Genomic DNA, 17,754 nt, shown 5'->3' with positions numbered 1-17,754 from the left:
TGTGTCAGGGCAAGTCGAGTTTAGCATGCTAGTGAATTTTGGTGGACCGTGCTGCGCCTTGCTAGGGGTTCGAGCAGACCTCGAGAGTTTTCTATTACACACATGCATCCCTTTGCCATCCCTAGCAAGTCTATTTCAGCTCCCGCAACGTCAAGCCTAGTGCGAGCTTCAACTACCCTGAATTTAATGCAAATGAGGGGAGCCACTACGATTGGTCAAGAGTCAGCCACGTTTCATCCAACAACAGTGCAAATGCCCCTTAAACCCATTTGTACCTGTGCAAAGTCCAGGAAAATACTACCAAAAAAAAAAAACTCCACTTAGGCTGAGGGTTACACAGCGCTTTGCGCTACATTTCCGCTGGATATCAAAATTTGGCACTTAATCTTTTATTCCCAGTTATTTACATTTGAAGCTGATCCACACTTTTGAAAAATATCCTTTGAAACAAATCCAACCATTTGTCATGGCTTCAAAATCATTGGAATGTGTGGGTGATCAGTGTTGAATTGCTTTTAAAATTGTTATTTGAACAATAAATAGTATTCCGTTTCTATTCATATGTTTGCTCATCAAGACGACATTTATACTCGATGGAGTCCCAACCAGAGCGCAGTCATATTTGTTTTACAAAAATATTGCCCATAATCATTACAACCATCATGTCGAAAAAAAACCACTTTTATATTGAGTAACATTCATCTCAGTGGGAGGGGCCACGACAAAGGAGTTCCACAGGGGCAGTAAATAAGAGGTTTTTGTTTGGTTCATTAATAACACAAGTCATGATGGCGTTTGACGAATGCTTTAATCGCATGAATCGCAACTGACGGTAACGATGGCAAGCTGCACCTTGCCTCTTGGGTTATACCATTTTAACTAGACCGGGCGGGGGATAGTCCCCAAACATCTCCCCTTTTATAATTCAACACAATTAATAATAAACAATATTAGCTTTTCTATAAATCGAGTCTTTGGGGTGGTTTCACTATCCGACCCCTGCTGGTCTTGTACCGTCCCTTTGTGTCCATCTGTGTCTTTTCCTCATCTTGTCCGTTTGTCCCATCCTTGCTCTCGTTCTCTTCCTTCATACCGTCACCGCCCCGACTCTCCTGTGGTTTGGGAGGTGTCCGGTTTAGTTCTGTTGGTCTTGTAGCCTCGTTTTGCTCCGTTCGTCTCTCAGCCATATTTTGTTCTGCTGGTCTCAGAGCCACTCTGTTACGTCTGTACAGAGTACCTTCTACATCCACTACATAGGATCGAGGGCCCGCCTGCTGGAGACACACACCTCTTCTCCATCTCCCGGTCCGATCTCCAGGCAAAGGCTGCATCCTTATTGGTTGGCCAATTTTTAGTTCTGGCAGATCTCTAGCTGATTTGTCATACCACATCTTGGCTGTTTGATGCTTAGACTTCAACTTCTCCGTAACACCCGTCACTATGCATGGCTCCAATAGACTCTCCGCATCAGGAAGTGGCGTTTTCAGACGACGGGCCATCAGCCTTTGGGCCGGACTGTAGTCCATGTTGTCCGAAGGGGTATTCCTCCACTGCAATACCGCCAACCAGGGATCCGAGCCAGCACCAGCAGCTTTCTTACACAGATTCTTGGCCACTTTCACAGCTGATTCAGCCTTGCCATTTGATTTGGGGTGTCTCGGTGAGGACATAACATGTTCAAACCCCCATTCTTTTGCAAATCTTCTGAATGTGTCATTCTCAAACTGTGGCCCACAGTCAGTGATCACCCGGTCAGGCTGGCCATAGCGAGCAAATTGTGACTTACACTTCAGAACTGTGGTTTCCGCTGAGAGGTCAGGAAGCTGTTCAATCTCCCAAAAATCGGAGTAATGATCCACTATCATCAGAAAGTCTCGCCCCGCTTGTCTGTATAAGTCCATGCTTAAAATTTGCCACGGCCGAACAGGAAGTGCATGCGACATCATTGTCTCTTGTTGTTGTTTGTGTGCATACTCATTGCACACCGAGCACTGGCCAACAAAGTCTTTAATTTCCCCCCGCATATTGGGCCAGTACAGCGTCTCTTGCCTGTCTGTAGCACGCCTCTCCTCCTATGTGACTGTTGTGTATGCGGTTCAGCATTTCCGTCCGTAGTGATCTTGGGATTATGACTCTTTGACTTTTGTAAAGTATTCCATCCTGTGCACTGATTTCATCTCTGACCGACCAATACTCTCTGATGGCTAAGGGTGTCTGCTCCTTGTGTTCAGGCCACCCCTCCATGACCAAATCCTTCAACATTTGAAGACAAGTGTCACTCGCTGTGCGGTCTCAGATTTGTGTCAAACGCTGATTAGTGACGTTCAGGTAGTCGGCTTGATTAATGTCTTCAGCTTTGTCTTGCGCCCTCTGTAGCATGCACACAGACTGCCGATAATAGGCCTCATTGCCTGTGTTGACTGGAACTGTGGCTCTACTAAGTGCATCGCTGATATGCAGGTCGGTGCCCGGTTTGTATGTTACCTTGAGGTTGTAGTTTTGCAATGCAAGAAGCATGCTCTGGAGACGCTTCGGAGCACACAGGAGAGGCTTGTTGAAGATAGCGATGAGCGGCTTGTGATCTGTCTCTGCTGATATTTCTTCTCTGCCGTAGAGGTAATGGTGGAATCGTTGACATGCATACACGATGCTCAAACACTCCTTTTCAATTTGAGCGTAGTTTTGTTCGGTCTGTGTTAATGCACGAGATGCATAGCTAACTGGTTGGCCATTCTGGAGAAGGCAACACCCAAGACCCTTCTGGCTGGCATCACTTTGTACGGTGACAGGCTTTGTCACATCATAGTATTTCAACAGTGGTGCTGACGTCACAAGCCTTTTGATTTCCTGAACAGCTGCATCATACTTAGGCAGCCAGTGAAACATGACATCTTTGTCTAGAAGCCTTCGTAGGGGTTCACATATTTCTGACAGGCGTGGAAGAAACTTCGCAAGGTAAGTAACAAACCCAATAAATCTTTGCACCGACTTCACATCCGTGGGGTGGGGCATCTCCTGAACTGCCCTGATCTTCTCTGGGTCTGGGTGGAGACCGTCGGATGACAAAACATGCCCATGAAACTTGACCTCCCTGACCTTAAACTGTAGTTTCTTTAGGCTGAGTCTCAGTTTGATCTCCCTGCATCTTTCCATCAGCTCGATTAGTTTTCCGTCGTGGTCCTTGATCGCTTCCGCATCTGTGTCCCCGCATCCAACAATCAATATGTCGTCAGCTATTGGTTCGATTCCAGTAAGCCCTGACAATAGCTCATCTTGTTTGCGTTGATAGACCTCCGGAGCAACCGACACGCCAAACGGAAGTTTTAGCCATCGGTATCTTCCCCACGGAGTCCAGAACGTCGTCATGAAGCTGCTCTCTCTGTCCAGTTTACACTGAAGAAAAGCATCCCGTGCATCCACGAGCGTAAAGACACGAGCTTTCGGGAGTTTGTACAGCACGTCGTCAAGTGTGGGCATTTGGTAGTGCGAGCGTTTTAATGCTTTGTTGAGGTACTTGGGGTCTATGCAGATCCTCATTTTCTCTGGCTGCTTAACGATAACCATATTGCTGATCCACTCTGTTGGCTCAGACACAGGGGTAATATGACCATCACGTTCATGTTTATCCAGTCGGGCTTTTACCGCTGTTCTGAGGGCCACTGGGACTTTTCGTGGTGAAGTTTGTACCGGGGTCACAGAACTGTCAAGCTCAAAGCGTACCTCTCCCGGGAGCGCCTGGACTGGGTCCGTGAACACATCTGAGAAAGACTCAACCAGTTGCTGCTTGGTAAGTGGCCCAGTGCTGCTCTGCCCTATCAGATTCAGTTCTTCTGGGATGGTGAAATGCATTAGCCCCAACTCCACACTTGTTGAGCCCGACAGGAGGGGGCGCTGTTTGCACCTCACAACCTCAAAGTCTAAGATATGTCTTTTGCCGTGTACAACACATTCAGTTCTAAAAACCCCAATTGAGTTGAGCGTTTCTCCAGAATACAAAACTAGCTTGGTCTTGCTTGACAGTAGAGGAACGTTGGGCGCAAGCTTCCTCTTGTCTCTGATGCTCATTACATTGCACGTGGCCCCCGAATCCAACTGACACCTCTGGGGTGCTCCGTTTAATGAGAGGGTAGCGAACCATTTTCTTCCATGACCATGTACAGCACCAATGCTCTCCGCAGCATAGATATCATCCTGTTCTTCGTCAAACTGTGTGTCCTCCGTGATATTAACTCTCTGGTTGGAGTGAACTTTTCTCATGCACACTTTTGCAAAGTGATTCAAAGTCCCACATTTGCGACATGTTTTTCCAAATGCTGGGCACGCATCCGCTCCCCGTTTGTGTGAGCCACCACAATATTTGCACTCGACAATGTCCCTTCTTCTCTCTCCATCTTTGGGTTTATACATGCCTCGCGTGCCCCGTTGCTGTTGCTTGTCTGATACGTGAATACTCTCTGAAATGCACTCCGGCGTCATGAGTTTCAATTTCATACCCGTCATTTCAGCCTCTCTGCACATATCAATGGCCGATCTTAGTGTCAGGTCTTTCTCCCTAAGTAGGCGTCTTCTCACATTTTCGTCAGTGATTCCAAGGACCAGCCGGTCGCGTAGCAGCTCTTCTTTTAGCTCTCCGTATTCACATGAAGCGGCCCTCTCGCGCAGTCTCGTAACAAACGAATCAATTGGCTCACCGTCATCTTGCTTGCAGTTTCCAAACACGTATCTCTCGAATATTACATTCCGTTTTGGTTTGAAATAATTCTCCAACGTGTCCAATATCTCTTTCACGTCCTCCTGTTGTGCCGCAGACAGGTTCAGGTTGTGTTTGTACACATGGCGGCAATCGCCCCCCATAAGTCTTCTCAGAGCAGCGGCCTGCACTCTATTGTCTTTATCTCCCAAACCGGATGCCAAAGAATAGTCTTCAAATTCAGCACGAAAGTTATCCCAGTTGTTTGCAACATCTCCCGTCAGCTTCATCTCCTCCGGGGCTGGGATGCTAACGTTAGCCGCCATGTCGTCAGCCTCGTTGCTATCACGGTCGCGATACTGGACTCCCAACTGCGCGTTCCGCACACAATAAACTCACAGCTGCGACGGCACTAATCGGAAACAGCAGTGGGTAGGATCACTTCTGACACCATGTTTGGTTCATTAATAACACAAGTCATGATGGCGTTTGACGAATGCTTTAATCGCATGAATCGCAACTGACGGTAACGATGGCAAGCTGCACCTTGCCTCTTGGGTTATACCATTTTAACTAGACGGGGGGGGGGGGGGGGATAGTCCCCAAACAGTTTTAGCTAAATTTGGTTGACAGGGCATCTAAACAAAATTGTAGAAATGTAAATAATATATAACACTATGTGTCCTTTTCGGTATTAAGAATCTCAGCATGTGGGAATGTTTCTCTTTATTTCTGCAGTTACATGGCTGTTGAGTACCAAAACAAGACATTAGTGCTGCCCAACAACAAGCCCATTACTTATTCAATAGTGCTTGCAAATTTACCAGAATGAATGTTCAAGAGGAATAGAGGGAGACTGCAGGCTATTTAATCACTCACCGTTTGATTGGTATTCTGTTTTTATTTAACTCTGACTGTAGCGAGAACTATATTCAAGTCTCAACAGATCAATTTATACCGGCCCTCCGACCTGTCTTGACCCACCCAACTCATTTATTACTTGCTGATACATTATTTAGAACACAGGCAGACGCTACTGGGGAGTGGGGGAAGGGCTTTGAAAGATTTTCCATACATGGATTTTATTGTTTTTTTTTAAGGTATGTTATGCTATTAAATGCATCACTGGTTTGTTGAAATAAACTGACAGATGGCATTAATTACAAATACATTCATGCATATTTTCTACAGAAACACAGTGGACAAGGCCTTAGCACCTCTGTTCTGTAGTCACGTCAAGTGTATGACTCCAAATGATTGATTGGCGTCGAGTCCAAGAATCACTGTACAATGCCTTCGATAGGCTTCAGCTCACCCAGAGCCTGATTGAGGACCAGCACTCAATAAAGCGGTTGTATGAAGGGCTAACTTCTGATTATAATTGTAGGCTTACACATACAATTTCCTTCTTCCTTGACTTGTCATTGCTATGATTTTACCTTTCGCAGAAATTACTTTCGTTATGTATCTGACTGGTCTAGGTGTCCCTACTGTTATGTTGTATCGCACCACCTCTGGCACTTGCACCTGCAAATAATATTTTTATGTTGACTGTGGCCAAATGAAGAGCCAGAAGAAGAGCTTGGTTGAATCAACCAACACCTTGCATCCATTTCCAAACTCGGATCTTTGTCAACAAAGGTCCTGTAACACACAAATGTTCTTGTCTCCCATTACCTCAAGATGGGACATGCTCATTTAGGAAAAGCAAACGCATTACTCACGCAAACCACATCAACCACATTCAGCGTAATGGTGGAACCGATCCGCGGGCAACAAAGGTTGGGAACCCTTGCCATCAAGGGTTACAAATAAGCGCGTGTATGAGCAACACCTCATAGACAAGGTAAAGCTAACCGCACTTACCAAGAGAAACAACAGCAGTAGTGACCGTTACACACAACCCACTCAAGAAAATTGGCTTAGACCAAAGCAGCTGACTCGCAGAGCCAATCGCAGGGCACACACAGACAGACAAGCTGAAAGCTGTTATTAGGTCCATGTGCAGTTGTGTCCCAAGGCTATGATGATGAACCAACAGTCAACATCTCACTGTTTGCGTGCTAATTACACTAAGTGCCTGAGGCAGCCCTGTGCCTGCATCTATAATCAATGTCAAATCAAATTCTGAACTGACCTCATGTTGTCTTGGCTCTAAAGCGCCTGTAACGTTTTTATACGTTGATACTGCCTCACTTCTTTTGCGTAAATAACAAGGTAGGAATAACGAGGTAGAGATGAATGAACACAATGCAACGGTAAGTGAAGTGAGCGGGGATAAAATGATATTTTTATTGTGATTCATTCCGTCTACGCTTAGCAATGCATGTAGAAGAATGGGCTTGTTTAAGTGCGAGGATGCCACCTTGGAAACAAATCTGTGAAATTGCTTCCTTCTGAAATATTCTACAATGTTGCGTTTAAGACTGAGGTGGGACGGACGTATCCCATTCTGAACATACGAGTTCCAATCTCAAAAGAACAACAAAACATCAGATGGACAACTGACGATAAGCTACAATGTGTGTTGATTGTGAAAGCAGGCCTGATAATGTATGTATTTCATTGCCTAAAGAGTTTTGTTCACTTTTGATATTGCATTCACGAATTATTTTGTCCTCTTCTTTGTGACGTATTCACGACCAGCTTGTTTCCACGATCCAAACCAGTCGACATTTTCAATTGTACTCCACAAACAACCAAGGACTTTGCATACGGTTTGCTGGATTTATTGAATGGTAAAACCTTGAACACAATATCGATCAAGAATCAGTTGGCTGGCGACCAGTTAAAGTGCACCCTGCCTCTTTGATGATAACTGTATAACAGAAATAACCAGTAAGACTAGTCACAATCCATCAACTGAGAAAAACTGCGGTATATTCAGTGCAGTCAGTCGTGACACACACTTAAACACAGTGTGAGCGTCAGGTGAAGGTGTTGGACCGTTTTAGCATGGAAAGCTTCCAAGCTTGTAGGAACGGTTTAGGGAATGGCCTGTTATGTTTCAGCAAGACAGCTTGTGCCCTGGTGCACAAAGCAAGAGCCATAAAAGCATGCTTGGATGACTTTAATTTGGAAGAACTTGACTGAACAACCTCATCAAACACCTTTGGGATGAACCAGAGAAGACATTGTGATCTTGGCATTCGGTCAGGTCCAACAAAATCAATGACCTCCAACCTCACAAAGGTGCCATGAAACTTCCGCAGAGACATGTGCCAACATTTTGTAAAAAGTCTTCCTGGATGAGTGGAAGCAATTATGGCTGTAAAGGGGTGGACCGATTCTAGAATAACGAGTATGGAAACACCATTTCCTTCAAATGTACAAGGGGTTATTAGTTTTCTATAGAGTCCATACGGGTTATCTAATCCATGTCATGTCATGTAATGTGTTCTATGTTTATACTGTAGTACTTGTTTCTGTGATATACATCCATCCATCCATCCATTTTCCGAACCGCTTGATCCTCACTAGGGTCGCGGGGGGTGCTGGAGCCTATCCCAGCTGTCTTCAGGCAGTAGGCGGGGGACACCCTGAACCGGTTGCCAGCCAATCGCAGGGCACACAGAGACAAACAAACATCCACGCTCACATTCACACCTAGGGACAATTTAGAGCGTTCAATCAGCCTGCCATGCATGTTTTTGGAATGTGGGAGGAAACCGGAGTACCCGGAGAAAACCCACGCAGGCCCGGGGAGAACATGCAAACTCCACACAGGGAGGCCGGAGCTGGAATTGAACCCGGTACCTCTGCACTGTGAAGTTGACATGCTAACCACTGGACTACCGGGCCGCCCTGTGATATACATGACATATCTCAAAATAAAATGTTGAATTGACACCCAATTGCTCTATCGATGTAACACTACATTTTCATGACAGTTGATAAAACTGGAGTCATAATATTGCAAACTGCTTAAGATTCAGTTATGCAGTTGCAAGGGTTTTCTATGCATTTCCAAAAACAGTTGCTGTACCTCTGTGTGTGTGTGTGCATGTGTGGCTGCTGGAGGATATTTCTGTCTTGAGTCATAATATAAAACCTAGGCATACTCTTATCACAAGATGTGATATGTTTTATGAAGAAATGCTACGGGCTGCTCTGGTAGCATACACTCGTATTTTTTAAATCAGTGCTCTTTTACTCGAAAGGATTGTTGGTGAACGTGGGGTTGGATTGTGTCGAGGTTTATCTGAGCTAGACTCATCTGTATTCATTGTGAAGCCGAGCTAAATGGGCCTCAGATCTGTTGACAGTCAGATTAGAAGAGTGTTTGTGTGTCCTTGTTTTGCTTCTAGTGTCAATGACAAGAAAATGTGGGATTTATTAGTTTTATAGATTTTTTTTCTTTTTCCTCATTTTAAAGTCTTCCATTTGTGTTCAGAATAATAGCAGGGTGTTGGAAAAAAAATTATTGAAGACAGAAGATTGGATTCAACAATTCCTCCGCATTTCTTGAAGATGCATATGTGAAGCCGGGCTATACTGGCACAAAGCCACCCCAAGTCCCATGGGTGAATAAAATGAAATGTGTTGAGGAGGTTACCCATTTGTAAAAAAAAAAAAAAACACATTGACTGGCCTAAAGAGAAAAATGGTGCACGTTTGTGTGGAAAGATGAAAGCGAGATTGTTCTTTTCCGATCTAAGTCCACAGACAGTAACCCCCAACCTTCCCCCCCACTAAAAAAAATCAAATGAAGGAGTACACTGAAGTACACAAGGGACACTTCCCATACTCTGGTGTTGGGCCTTTTGTTATAGAGCATCTTGGATCAGAATACTTGAATAGGTCATGATCGGATCCTTTGCTTTGATTCTTTTCGATGAACTGAATCTAATGATTCAGAAAAGAACTGTCATGCCCATCACGAGTACCCAGACAGATCTCTAGACCCTAATCCAATAATAACCTTGAGTCAAAAATACAGTTTGGGAGGCAAAACTAAGAAATGAAGAGGAAGTGTGGAACGCACACACCCAAAGCACCGCAAAGCATTTATAAACAGAAACCATGCTTATACCCAGCGGAAATAGATATGCATTATATCTTAATGTTGCCCATCATCACATTAGTTCTGGACTGCATAATCAAAATATATTAATAAACAGTTTGGTAGGGCTTTCAAAACGACCACAGGCATTGGCCATTCCTTCCCCGAATTTCTAGTGATGATGTATTGTTACACATGTTCCTTTAATGATAAGGAGCAGAGAATCTGCTATCTGATACTCGACATTAGAAAGGCATTAATTGCTGGTACCTCATTTTCCCTCTATAGGAGATGCAATTATTGTGACTTTATCCTCCCACCAGTCACATTGTTTGGTGTCAGGCAGGTGTTGTACAAATAGGAATTAGTGTCTGCTTAATATTCATTATTTACGGCTGTAATTTCCACCCATTTGCATGTGATTGCTTAATGAAATAAGATTTTCCATATGCAGTCATGGTTCGAGATGACTGAGCAATGCACCAAGTGAATGGCATCGGGGCCGCTGCCCGTTGAGCTGGAATGAAGTGAGAGAACGTTACATCTGTCAAGCTGCACAAAGCAGCCATACGCTTTAAACAGAGTGGAAAGATAATATAGTGAAGCCTATCCCACGCCCTGCTGAAAATAATTAATCCAGTGCGCACGCTTTCGGGAGCGCAGAAGATGCGCAGGGTGCATCAAAATCATTTTGTTTTCTACCTGAGTGACTGTTGCGTGCGCATTTGTGTGTGTTTGCGATGATAAGTGTGACCATGTACATGACCTTAATTAAAACCTCTCTAATTACTGTGTGCGTGTATGTGTGTGTGCTTGTTACCCACCAGTCAAATGTGCCATCCTGTCATGCATTCTTGTGTGTATTTCATTTATGTGGTCTCAGGAACACAAGCAAACACATGCTGCCATTTTGTTTTAGTAGAACTACTCAGTATCTTTAAATTAAAAAAAAAAGAGAGAACAATAATATACAGGTTAATACACTATTGTAGTATGTAGAAATTCTTTAATCCATACTGAATATAAATGCTGTTACATCAGAACAGAAAATACATCAAAGCATGTGATTAGTGGTTAATGTCAAAATCCCCAATAGTTATGTCCAGCACTTGCACTCCTGAACATGCAAAGTGTGGTTTATTTGTTAAATGCTGTGCTTGTTTAATTTATCATAAGTGTATTATTTATTGATTATGAAATGCATTTTGGGTACAAAAAAAGGTGTTTTCAGTTTGAAACACCTCATTCATCCACCCAATGCTGGATGGAGTCTTATGACAGGTCATCTAATAGCCTGTACTCAGGTATTTCTAAAGCGCATGTTGAGCGTCAATATGAAGGGATGATATATAGTAGATGACTTTTTTTCTATTTCAGTGGGCCAAAACTTGCAATTTGGACACAACTCTCATTTGGAATTCAGCCTGGCATGCAACAAAGTATTCCCTTGGGGAATCCCTCCCAGAAATTCAGTCACCTGTGAGCTATCCAATTAATGGTGACAAAGAAAAAAAGCAATTTCGAGGCACAAAAAGAAAACAAACGAGAAAGATGGGACAGGAAATCGTGCGACTGCAGCGATCAAATGGAAGAGCAGTGAGAGAGTGATGAACATTTTGAACTCGTGTGTCTTAATCAGGCCTTAACAAGGCAGCGTGTGTCACCGGTTCCACCCGGCCCTCACAACACAGACAAAAACGTACTTGTCGCTTATGGTCCTGGTGAAAGTATAACGAATGGCAGAACTCTGATACTTTGTTCATTGAGTTGTGTACCTTGGTTGAGAATGAACATTCATTGTAAACTTACTGAGGCAGTTATTGTAATGACCCCTCTGTGTCTCTCTTTGCAGGACGGTCCATTGATCATGCAGTCGGATAGAAATGTGACTATCAATGCTCGGACCGATGACGGACAACTGACTGGTCAACTTACAGTGGGTAAGGCACACGTGCACACACACGCACAGACACACAAAACATGATGTGAAGAGGGGGAAAAAAGCACATAAAAGAAAATAGATCATTTCTCAAAGGACATTAAGTTATATTGCTTTGTTTTTGCTTCACTTCCTAAATGCGTTTTACCCCCCTCTGTTTACTAAACTAAATACTATCTGTTTCCATTAGGCGTTCTCACTGAGCCTTGAAAGCAATTTTTTTTCTTTGACCGAATCATTTTTATCTGCTCTAATTGGATTAGTGAAAGCCTATTGTTCTTCGGAAGATATAATTCGCAGCATTTGTGGCGTGTATGACGTCTTCCTATAGAATTCAATAACCCAGGCAGGCATGCAAGGACTTTCAAACAAATCTGTTATGAAAGTTGCATGCTGTAATGGTTTGGATGACAGATGTGTCTGCCCAACGTATGACTCATTCTCATTCATCCAGCAGTCGGGAGCGATCGGCGTTATGTGTTTAAATGTCTCAGTTCGCCATGGGAATTTGCCAGCTAATGTCTGCACATTTTTCTGGTTGACGGATTGGAGAGATGTAAATTAAAGTTACCAGTAGTGTTTGAATTTAATGACTTAGAAAGGTAAGCCTTCTAATATCGTGCGAAAATGGTAAACAGAGATGAGCTAATTATGAGACTTCAACAACAGTAGCGTTATGATTAATGTGCCGCATATTTCTAATGCGCCTTGTTTACGGCCATCAAGCCATGTGTGTGTGCGTGTGGCTGTGTTATTGACTGCGTGTGTGTCGCCGTGCGTGTGCACGCGTTTGTGTATGCGTGAGTGAAAATGAGCAATCTGAAAATATGATAAAAATGATTATTCAGTCCATCGATCGCTTGGGATGTAAATATTTTAATGACAGTGTTTTATGGTGGTTTCGGGAAAAAGTCGTAGCCCGTGAAGACCGCACCAATAGCCCGCCAGTGCTAGGATTGTTATTTTCTAGTAGAAATTATGGTTTCAAAATGGAAACACTGGCAGTATTGTGAGACATCTTTCAGATGATCAGAGCCTGAACATTAAAATCATTAAGTCTTAAAAATCACACATTCTAATATTATGAAATGTAATTTTGACAAATGTTATTTCGGACGTGTATCACTTTGGTAGCCCTTCACACAATCAGGACACATGAAGTAGCTCTCACTCTCAAAAAGGTTGGTGACCCCTGGTCTATTGAATAATCTTGGTCATGTATTTATTCTTTTTTTTCTTTTTCTTTTTTTTTTACCATCATGGGACATTAAATAAGCTATACAACCATATTATTATACTGTCAGTTATTCTAAAAACTACTTATAGAGATGATTATAAGTAGTTGGGAAGTTGTCGGATTTTTACTTCCGACAACTTCCCTGCTGCGCTTGCCGTCCAGTCTCTGTTTCACAGAAAGCAGCAAGTCGCAGCAATATGAGCTCTATGATTAAAAGAAAAAAAAACATTTAAAAAAAGTCTTAAGGGTTACAGTTAGTTGTTACTGCATTGGCACCCTGACATGTTTTGCTCTTGACACATGAATTTGCACCATGGGAGTTTAAGTACAGAACCTAGCAAAGGATTTTTTTTTCATGTCACACACACATTTGAAAACACGCCAATAGTGGAGGAAGTCACATATGAACAAGTAATAACTGTCAACCTTTACTTTTAAGTTTCAAGCAAGTCCCAAGTTACTGTGGTTGTCGGTGTGATGAAAGCCAAGCTGATCATTGCCTCAACACTTTATAGCACCTCTAAAACAGCTTTTTTGCAACAAAGTGGTTTCACTTTGGGGTTTTTTTGGTTAGCTTTTTTTTTGGGGGGGGGGGGGGGGTGTCGATCATTCTTGTCCTTAGGGGAATTACGAGAATGCCACATGCACATCAAGATGAAGTTAATGGGACTCCCACACAATACGAGATGGTGCATCTCAAGGGGTTGATCCTGTTTAACACCTGTGAACCTTTTGGAATTGTGCAAAAATAAGCCTGTGCCTTTTAAAATATAGAAGAGAGTAAGTACCTTTGGGGATTTGGTGTGGTTTGTTGTTGGAGAACTTGGTTGGAGCACCGCACAAGACAGCGATGACGTAATAACTGAACCGAACATTGCAATAAAAGGGCGCATGTCCTGTAAGGAATTGAAACTAAAATGCAGTTAGGCTGTTTGAGGTTAGTTTACATCTTTCTAGTGAGCATGCTCATGACATTCGAGAAGTTCAGTAGCAGCCTGGAGGCCTTTCAAACATTTCATCGCGATGCTGTAACAGGAGCCACAAACCGCACCATACAGCGTGATGGAATGCATACTTAGATGATCATAAAAGCAATACATTGGAAAATATGAGGTGAAATTAACTTTGGCTTTATCCCCAAGACTGTGCAAGAATAAAAATATTTAAGAATATAACAAGGTAAGAAAAAAGATGAAGTAATTAGCTGTTGACTGTTTTATGAGCAATATACAATTGCTAAATATGATGAACTGTGCTTTGTAAAATAAGGTACATCATACATAAAGTCTCATACGGCGAGTATAACCAGAGCACACCTGGCACCGAGAAAATCAAAGGGTAGACTTCTTTGCCGGTGGTATCATGAAATTTTCCAAATATGAAAACATCAGCCAGAAATTGGAATTACTTTCGAACCAGTGAGGTTTTGTTTTCTTCTTAATGTCACCTGCGATCAAATGTAGGGAGGTTTCCAACTGCAATCTTATCATCTATTGAGCATGCTCCCTCCCTCCACGCACGCCCCTTCCGAATTATTACCAGTCCGCGAAAGGCATATACTCATTTGAGACGATCTGTGGAGCAAAAAAAAAAAAAAAGGTCGAGGACCACTGCCATCATGTCTTTACATGTCAGCTATATTCATAAACTGACCAGGCATTTCCACGTCCACGCATGTACAGCCTTGCCTTCTCGCAGACTTTGAAGGTAGCAAATCCCTGACAGCTCCCTTCCGACTGTTAAAGCTCCTCAAAGCAGCTTTTCTCACCATGAAACCCACTTTAACGCTGATGTATGTGAGTGTGCCGGCATGCCTATCTTGGAGTAGGCAGAATCAGTCTGTAAAATTGGTTAGCCAGACTGTCTGCAGTCAATTTAGTCAGGCCGCCAGAGGATGACATGAACTGTGTTGCATGACCTACCTTGTGTAGTAACACACACACACACACACACACACTTTGGACCATGCCAAGCACAAGTTAGGAATTTTTCCTGAATACAAATGACTTTACCGACACATTAAGATGCAATGCACACAGACCATGTGACAACTGTCGTCACATGGCTACTCTGAGTTCAGACACACACACACACACACACACACATGCTTGCTTTAAAGGTCTAAGTAGCTCCTTGATAAGACGGAATGGAAAAGAATGAATTCTCCAGAGGATGATCTGGAAACCCCTGGGTCTTGGCCCGCCACTGCTTCCTGCTGCGTTTCTGCTGACTCGTCAATACATGTATGTCTCTTTCTCTCTCAGATACACACAAAAAACAATTGATAGAAACCCTTCCCCTTAGGAATATTGTAGCCCCATCAAAAAAATAAATAAAAATGAAGACACTTTTATCACATCTGAAGTATACATTTTTCAACTCGGTAAAACCTGGATTGTATTCTATCACGAGAGGGAAACAACTGTTGCTTACACAAAGGTACAATATCATATGTCACCGGAATGGAAAGGTGAAATGTACATTGAAGGTCCATAAAAGTTTGGATTTAAGCAGAGACATAAAATGGGGAACTGTATCTGTAAATTTCCCCAGTGTGGGACAAATAAAGGATATCCTATCTTATCTTATCTTATCTTATCCGTAATACGGCTCAAGAAATAGATTAAATCAATTCCACCTGTTATGTTGTCTCTAAGGGCGGCCCAGTAGTCCAGTGGTTAGCACGTCGGCTTCACAGTGCAGAGGTACCGGGTTCGATTCCAGCTCCGGCCTCCCTGTGTGGAGTTTGCATGTTCTCCCCGGGCCTGCGTGGGTTTTCTCCGGGTGCTCCGGTTTCCTCCCACATTCCAAAAACATGCATGTCAGGCTGATTGGACGCTCTAAATTGTCCCTAGGTGTGAGTGTGGGCGTGGATGGTTGTTCGTCTCTGTGTGCCCTGCGATTGGCTGGCAACTGATTCAGGGTGTCCCCCGCCTACTGCCCGGAGATGGCTGGGATAGGCTCCAGCACCCCCCGCGACCCTAGTGAGGATCAAGCGGTTCGGAAAATGGATGGATGGATGGATGTTGTCTCTATTGGGTCACTGTAAATCCAGTGAATCCTGCTAGTACATTTTATACTGTTGAAAATCCTTTTTAGTTCCGTTTTAAAAGATGTTGCATTTAATCCTGTAGATTTCCATTTTCAATGATGCTCTACAGTTGTGAAGAATTTGCACCGTTTACACATTTACTCAGTTGTGCTGATCATCCCACGACGAGCAGGTTCCTTTTGAATGGGCAATCATTTCAATTCTAAATTAACCAGATTCTCAATACCGGTAGTTTAAAATTTCTTGGCAACAAGCGTTTATACTGATTGATGTTCAAAAATGTGATTAGCACATGTACTGTGCCCATTTTTATTGCTTGAACATTGGAGCTGCCGTTCTGCTCATGCTCCTGTCTCTGTTGTTTGAATTAACAAAATTTAATTCACAAGAAAATACGCGGGTCATGAAAGAAAATAAACACATTTAAAAAGTGGTGGTGCATATCTGATTTTTTGAAAAACTCTGATAATGATGACACAATAAACTGTAGTTTGTTTTTTAATCTAACTTTCTTAATACTTTTAATATAATAATTACATGATCATACTTGGAAAAGTGAGCAAACTATTGAAACATGTAGAGGATTTTGCACCTTTCTCCACCCCCTCTTTCAGCCTTTGTTCGTCGCCTTTGTTGTTTTTAAAAACAAAACAAAAAAAATATTCGCGCATATACAAGCTGAAAATACTTTTTCATGTAATTACTGGCAGATACACTGGGAAAAAAATTCTTCTTCAATCTCAATTTTATTATGTCAAGTGGTTGCACGGAATAAAATCATCTCGATCATATACTGTATATGCACTTAAAAAATGTATCTGGACCCAGACGACTTTATTTTGTGCAGCCGCTTGCTGAAATAAAGTTGAGTAAATTCAACCCCATTTTGTTTTTGAATGTAGCAACCACCTCCAGCATTTCTGGAACAACTTTTTGCAGAACAATTCATTGAAAGAAGCATCATCGTTACCCGGGGTGCAGAGGCAGACCTACATAACCAAATGTCAAACTTACATCGTCTAAAATGAGGCTTTACAGAGAAGAGTGAAAAAGCGAAGATACCAAACGATGTCATTAACCTGACTAATGTTTGCATACAATGAAAAAGCTATTGTTGAATTGACTCCGTTTTATTTTGTCAAGTGGTTGCAGCAAATTAGTTCACCTGGACCCAGTTACATGTCGACAACTATTTAAAAAAAAAATGTCGGGATTATTTTATTTTGTGCAACCACTTGACAAATTAAAATGGAACAAATTCAACACACCATTTTTTTCAGTTTACATTACAACCGCAGTCCGTGTCAAATAGGCCAGACAGAGCTGAAGATGTTCATGTAAAAGGACCTTCCACGACAGTAGTCTGATGGGGTTTTTTTCTTTTCCTTCCCTTGTGATGAAAGAAACTGCTCTCTTTGTAAGTGTGGTAACTTAAGTTTCAAAAACACACTTAACATGTGAGCTCCCTTGAGGATCCATCTGCTGGAGAAGAGATTCGGAGTACGCTTGTTGGCCTTGGGCACTTCATCTCATTTTTACTGCGCTCACTCACTTCCTTTCATCCCTCTTTCTCTTCTTTCTCTCCATCCTCTCTGTCGCTGTCAGCTCATTTATGTGACTGAGAACCTTTCATCTTTGTCTTCTTAATGGCCAACCATAAAGATGATGTGTAGACTTTGGAGTTTTGAAGCCCTACCCTTTCACCCACCTAGGTAGTGATGTTATAGCATTAGCAGTTGTTTCCCAACCATCAAAAGGACGAGACAAAATGTATTCCTGGTCCGATCCCATTGGCCGAGCACCGTTCTCAACTATAAAATACTGACATACTGTC

General features: G+C 42.7%; 1 protein-coding gene across 1 annotated transcript in view; it reads left to right on the top strand.

Annotated features, from left to right (window-relative positions):
• The window catches only part of sgcz (sarcoglycan zeta), a 216,684-nt gene that overhangs the window by 159,226 nt on the left and 39,704 nt on the right, over positions 1–17,754 (top strand). The window contains exon 4 of the mRNA XM_086120370.1: positions 11,545–11,632. Within this exon, the coding sequence (XP_085976496.1) occupies positions 11,545–11,632 (88 nt within the window). The remainder of the gene's footprint in view (positions 1–11,544; positions 11,633–17,754) is intronic.

This window comes from Hippocampus guttulatus, chromosome 9 (assembly GCF_054856545.1).
Source record: "Hippocampus guttulatus isolate MCC_2025c chromosome 9, RoL_Hgut_1.0, whole genome shotgun sequence".
Classification (NCBI taxonomy): domain Eukaryota; kingdom Metazoa; phylum Chordata; class Actinopteri; order Syngnathiformes; family Syngnathidae; genus Hippocampus; species Hippocampus guttulatus.
The sequence above is the reverse complement of the archived record's forward strand: the minus strand, read 5'-3'. Positions and strand labels throughout refer to the sequence as shown.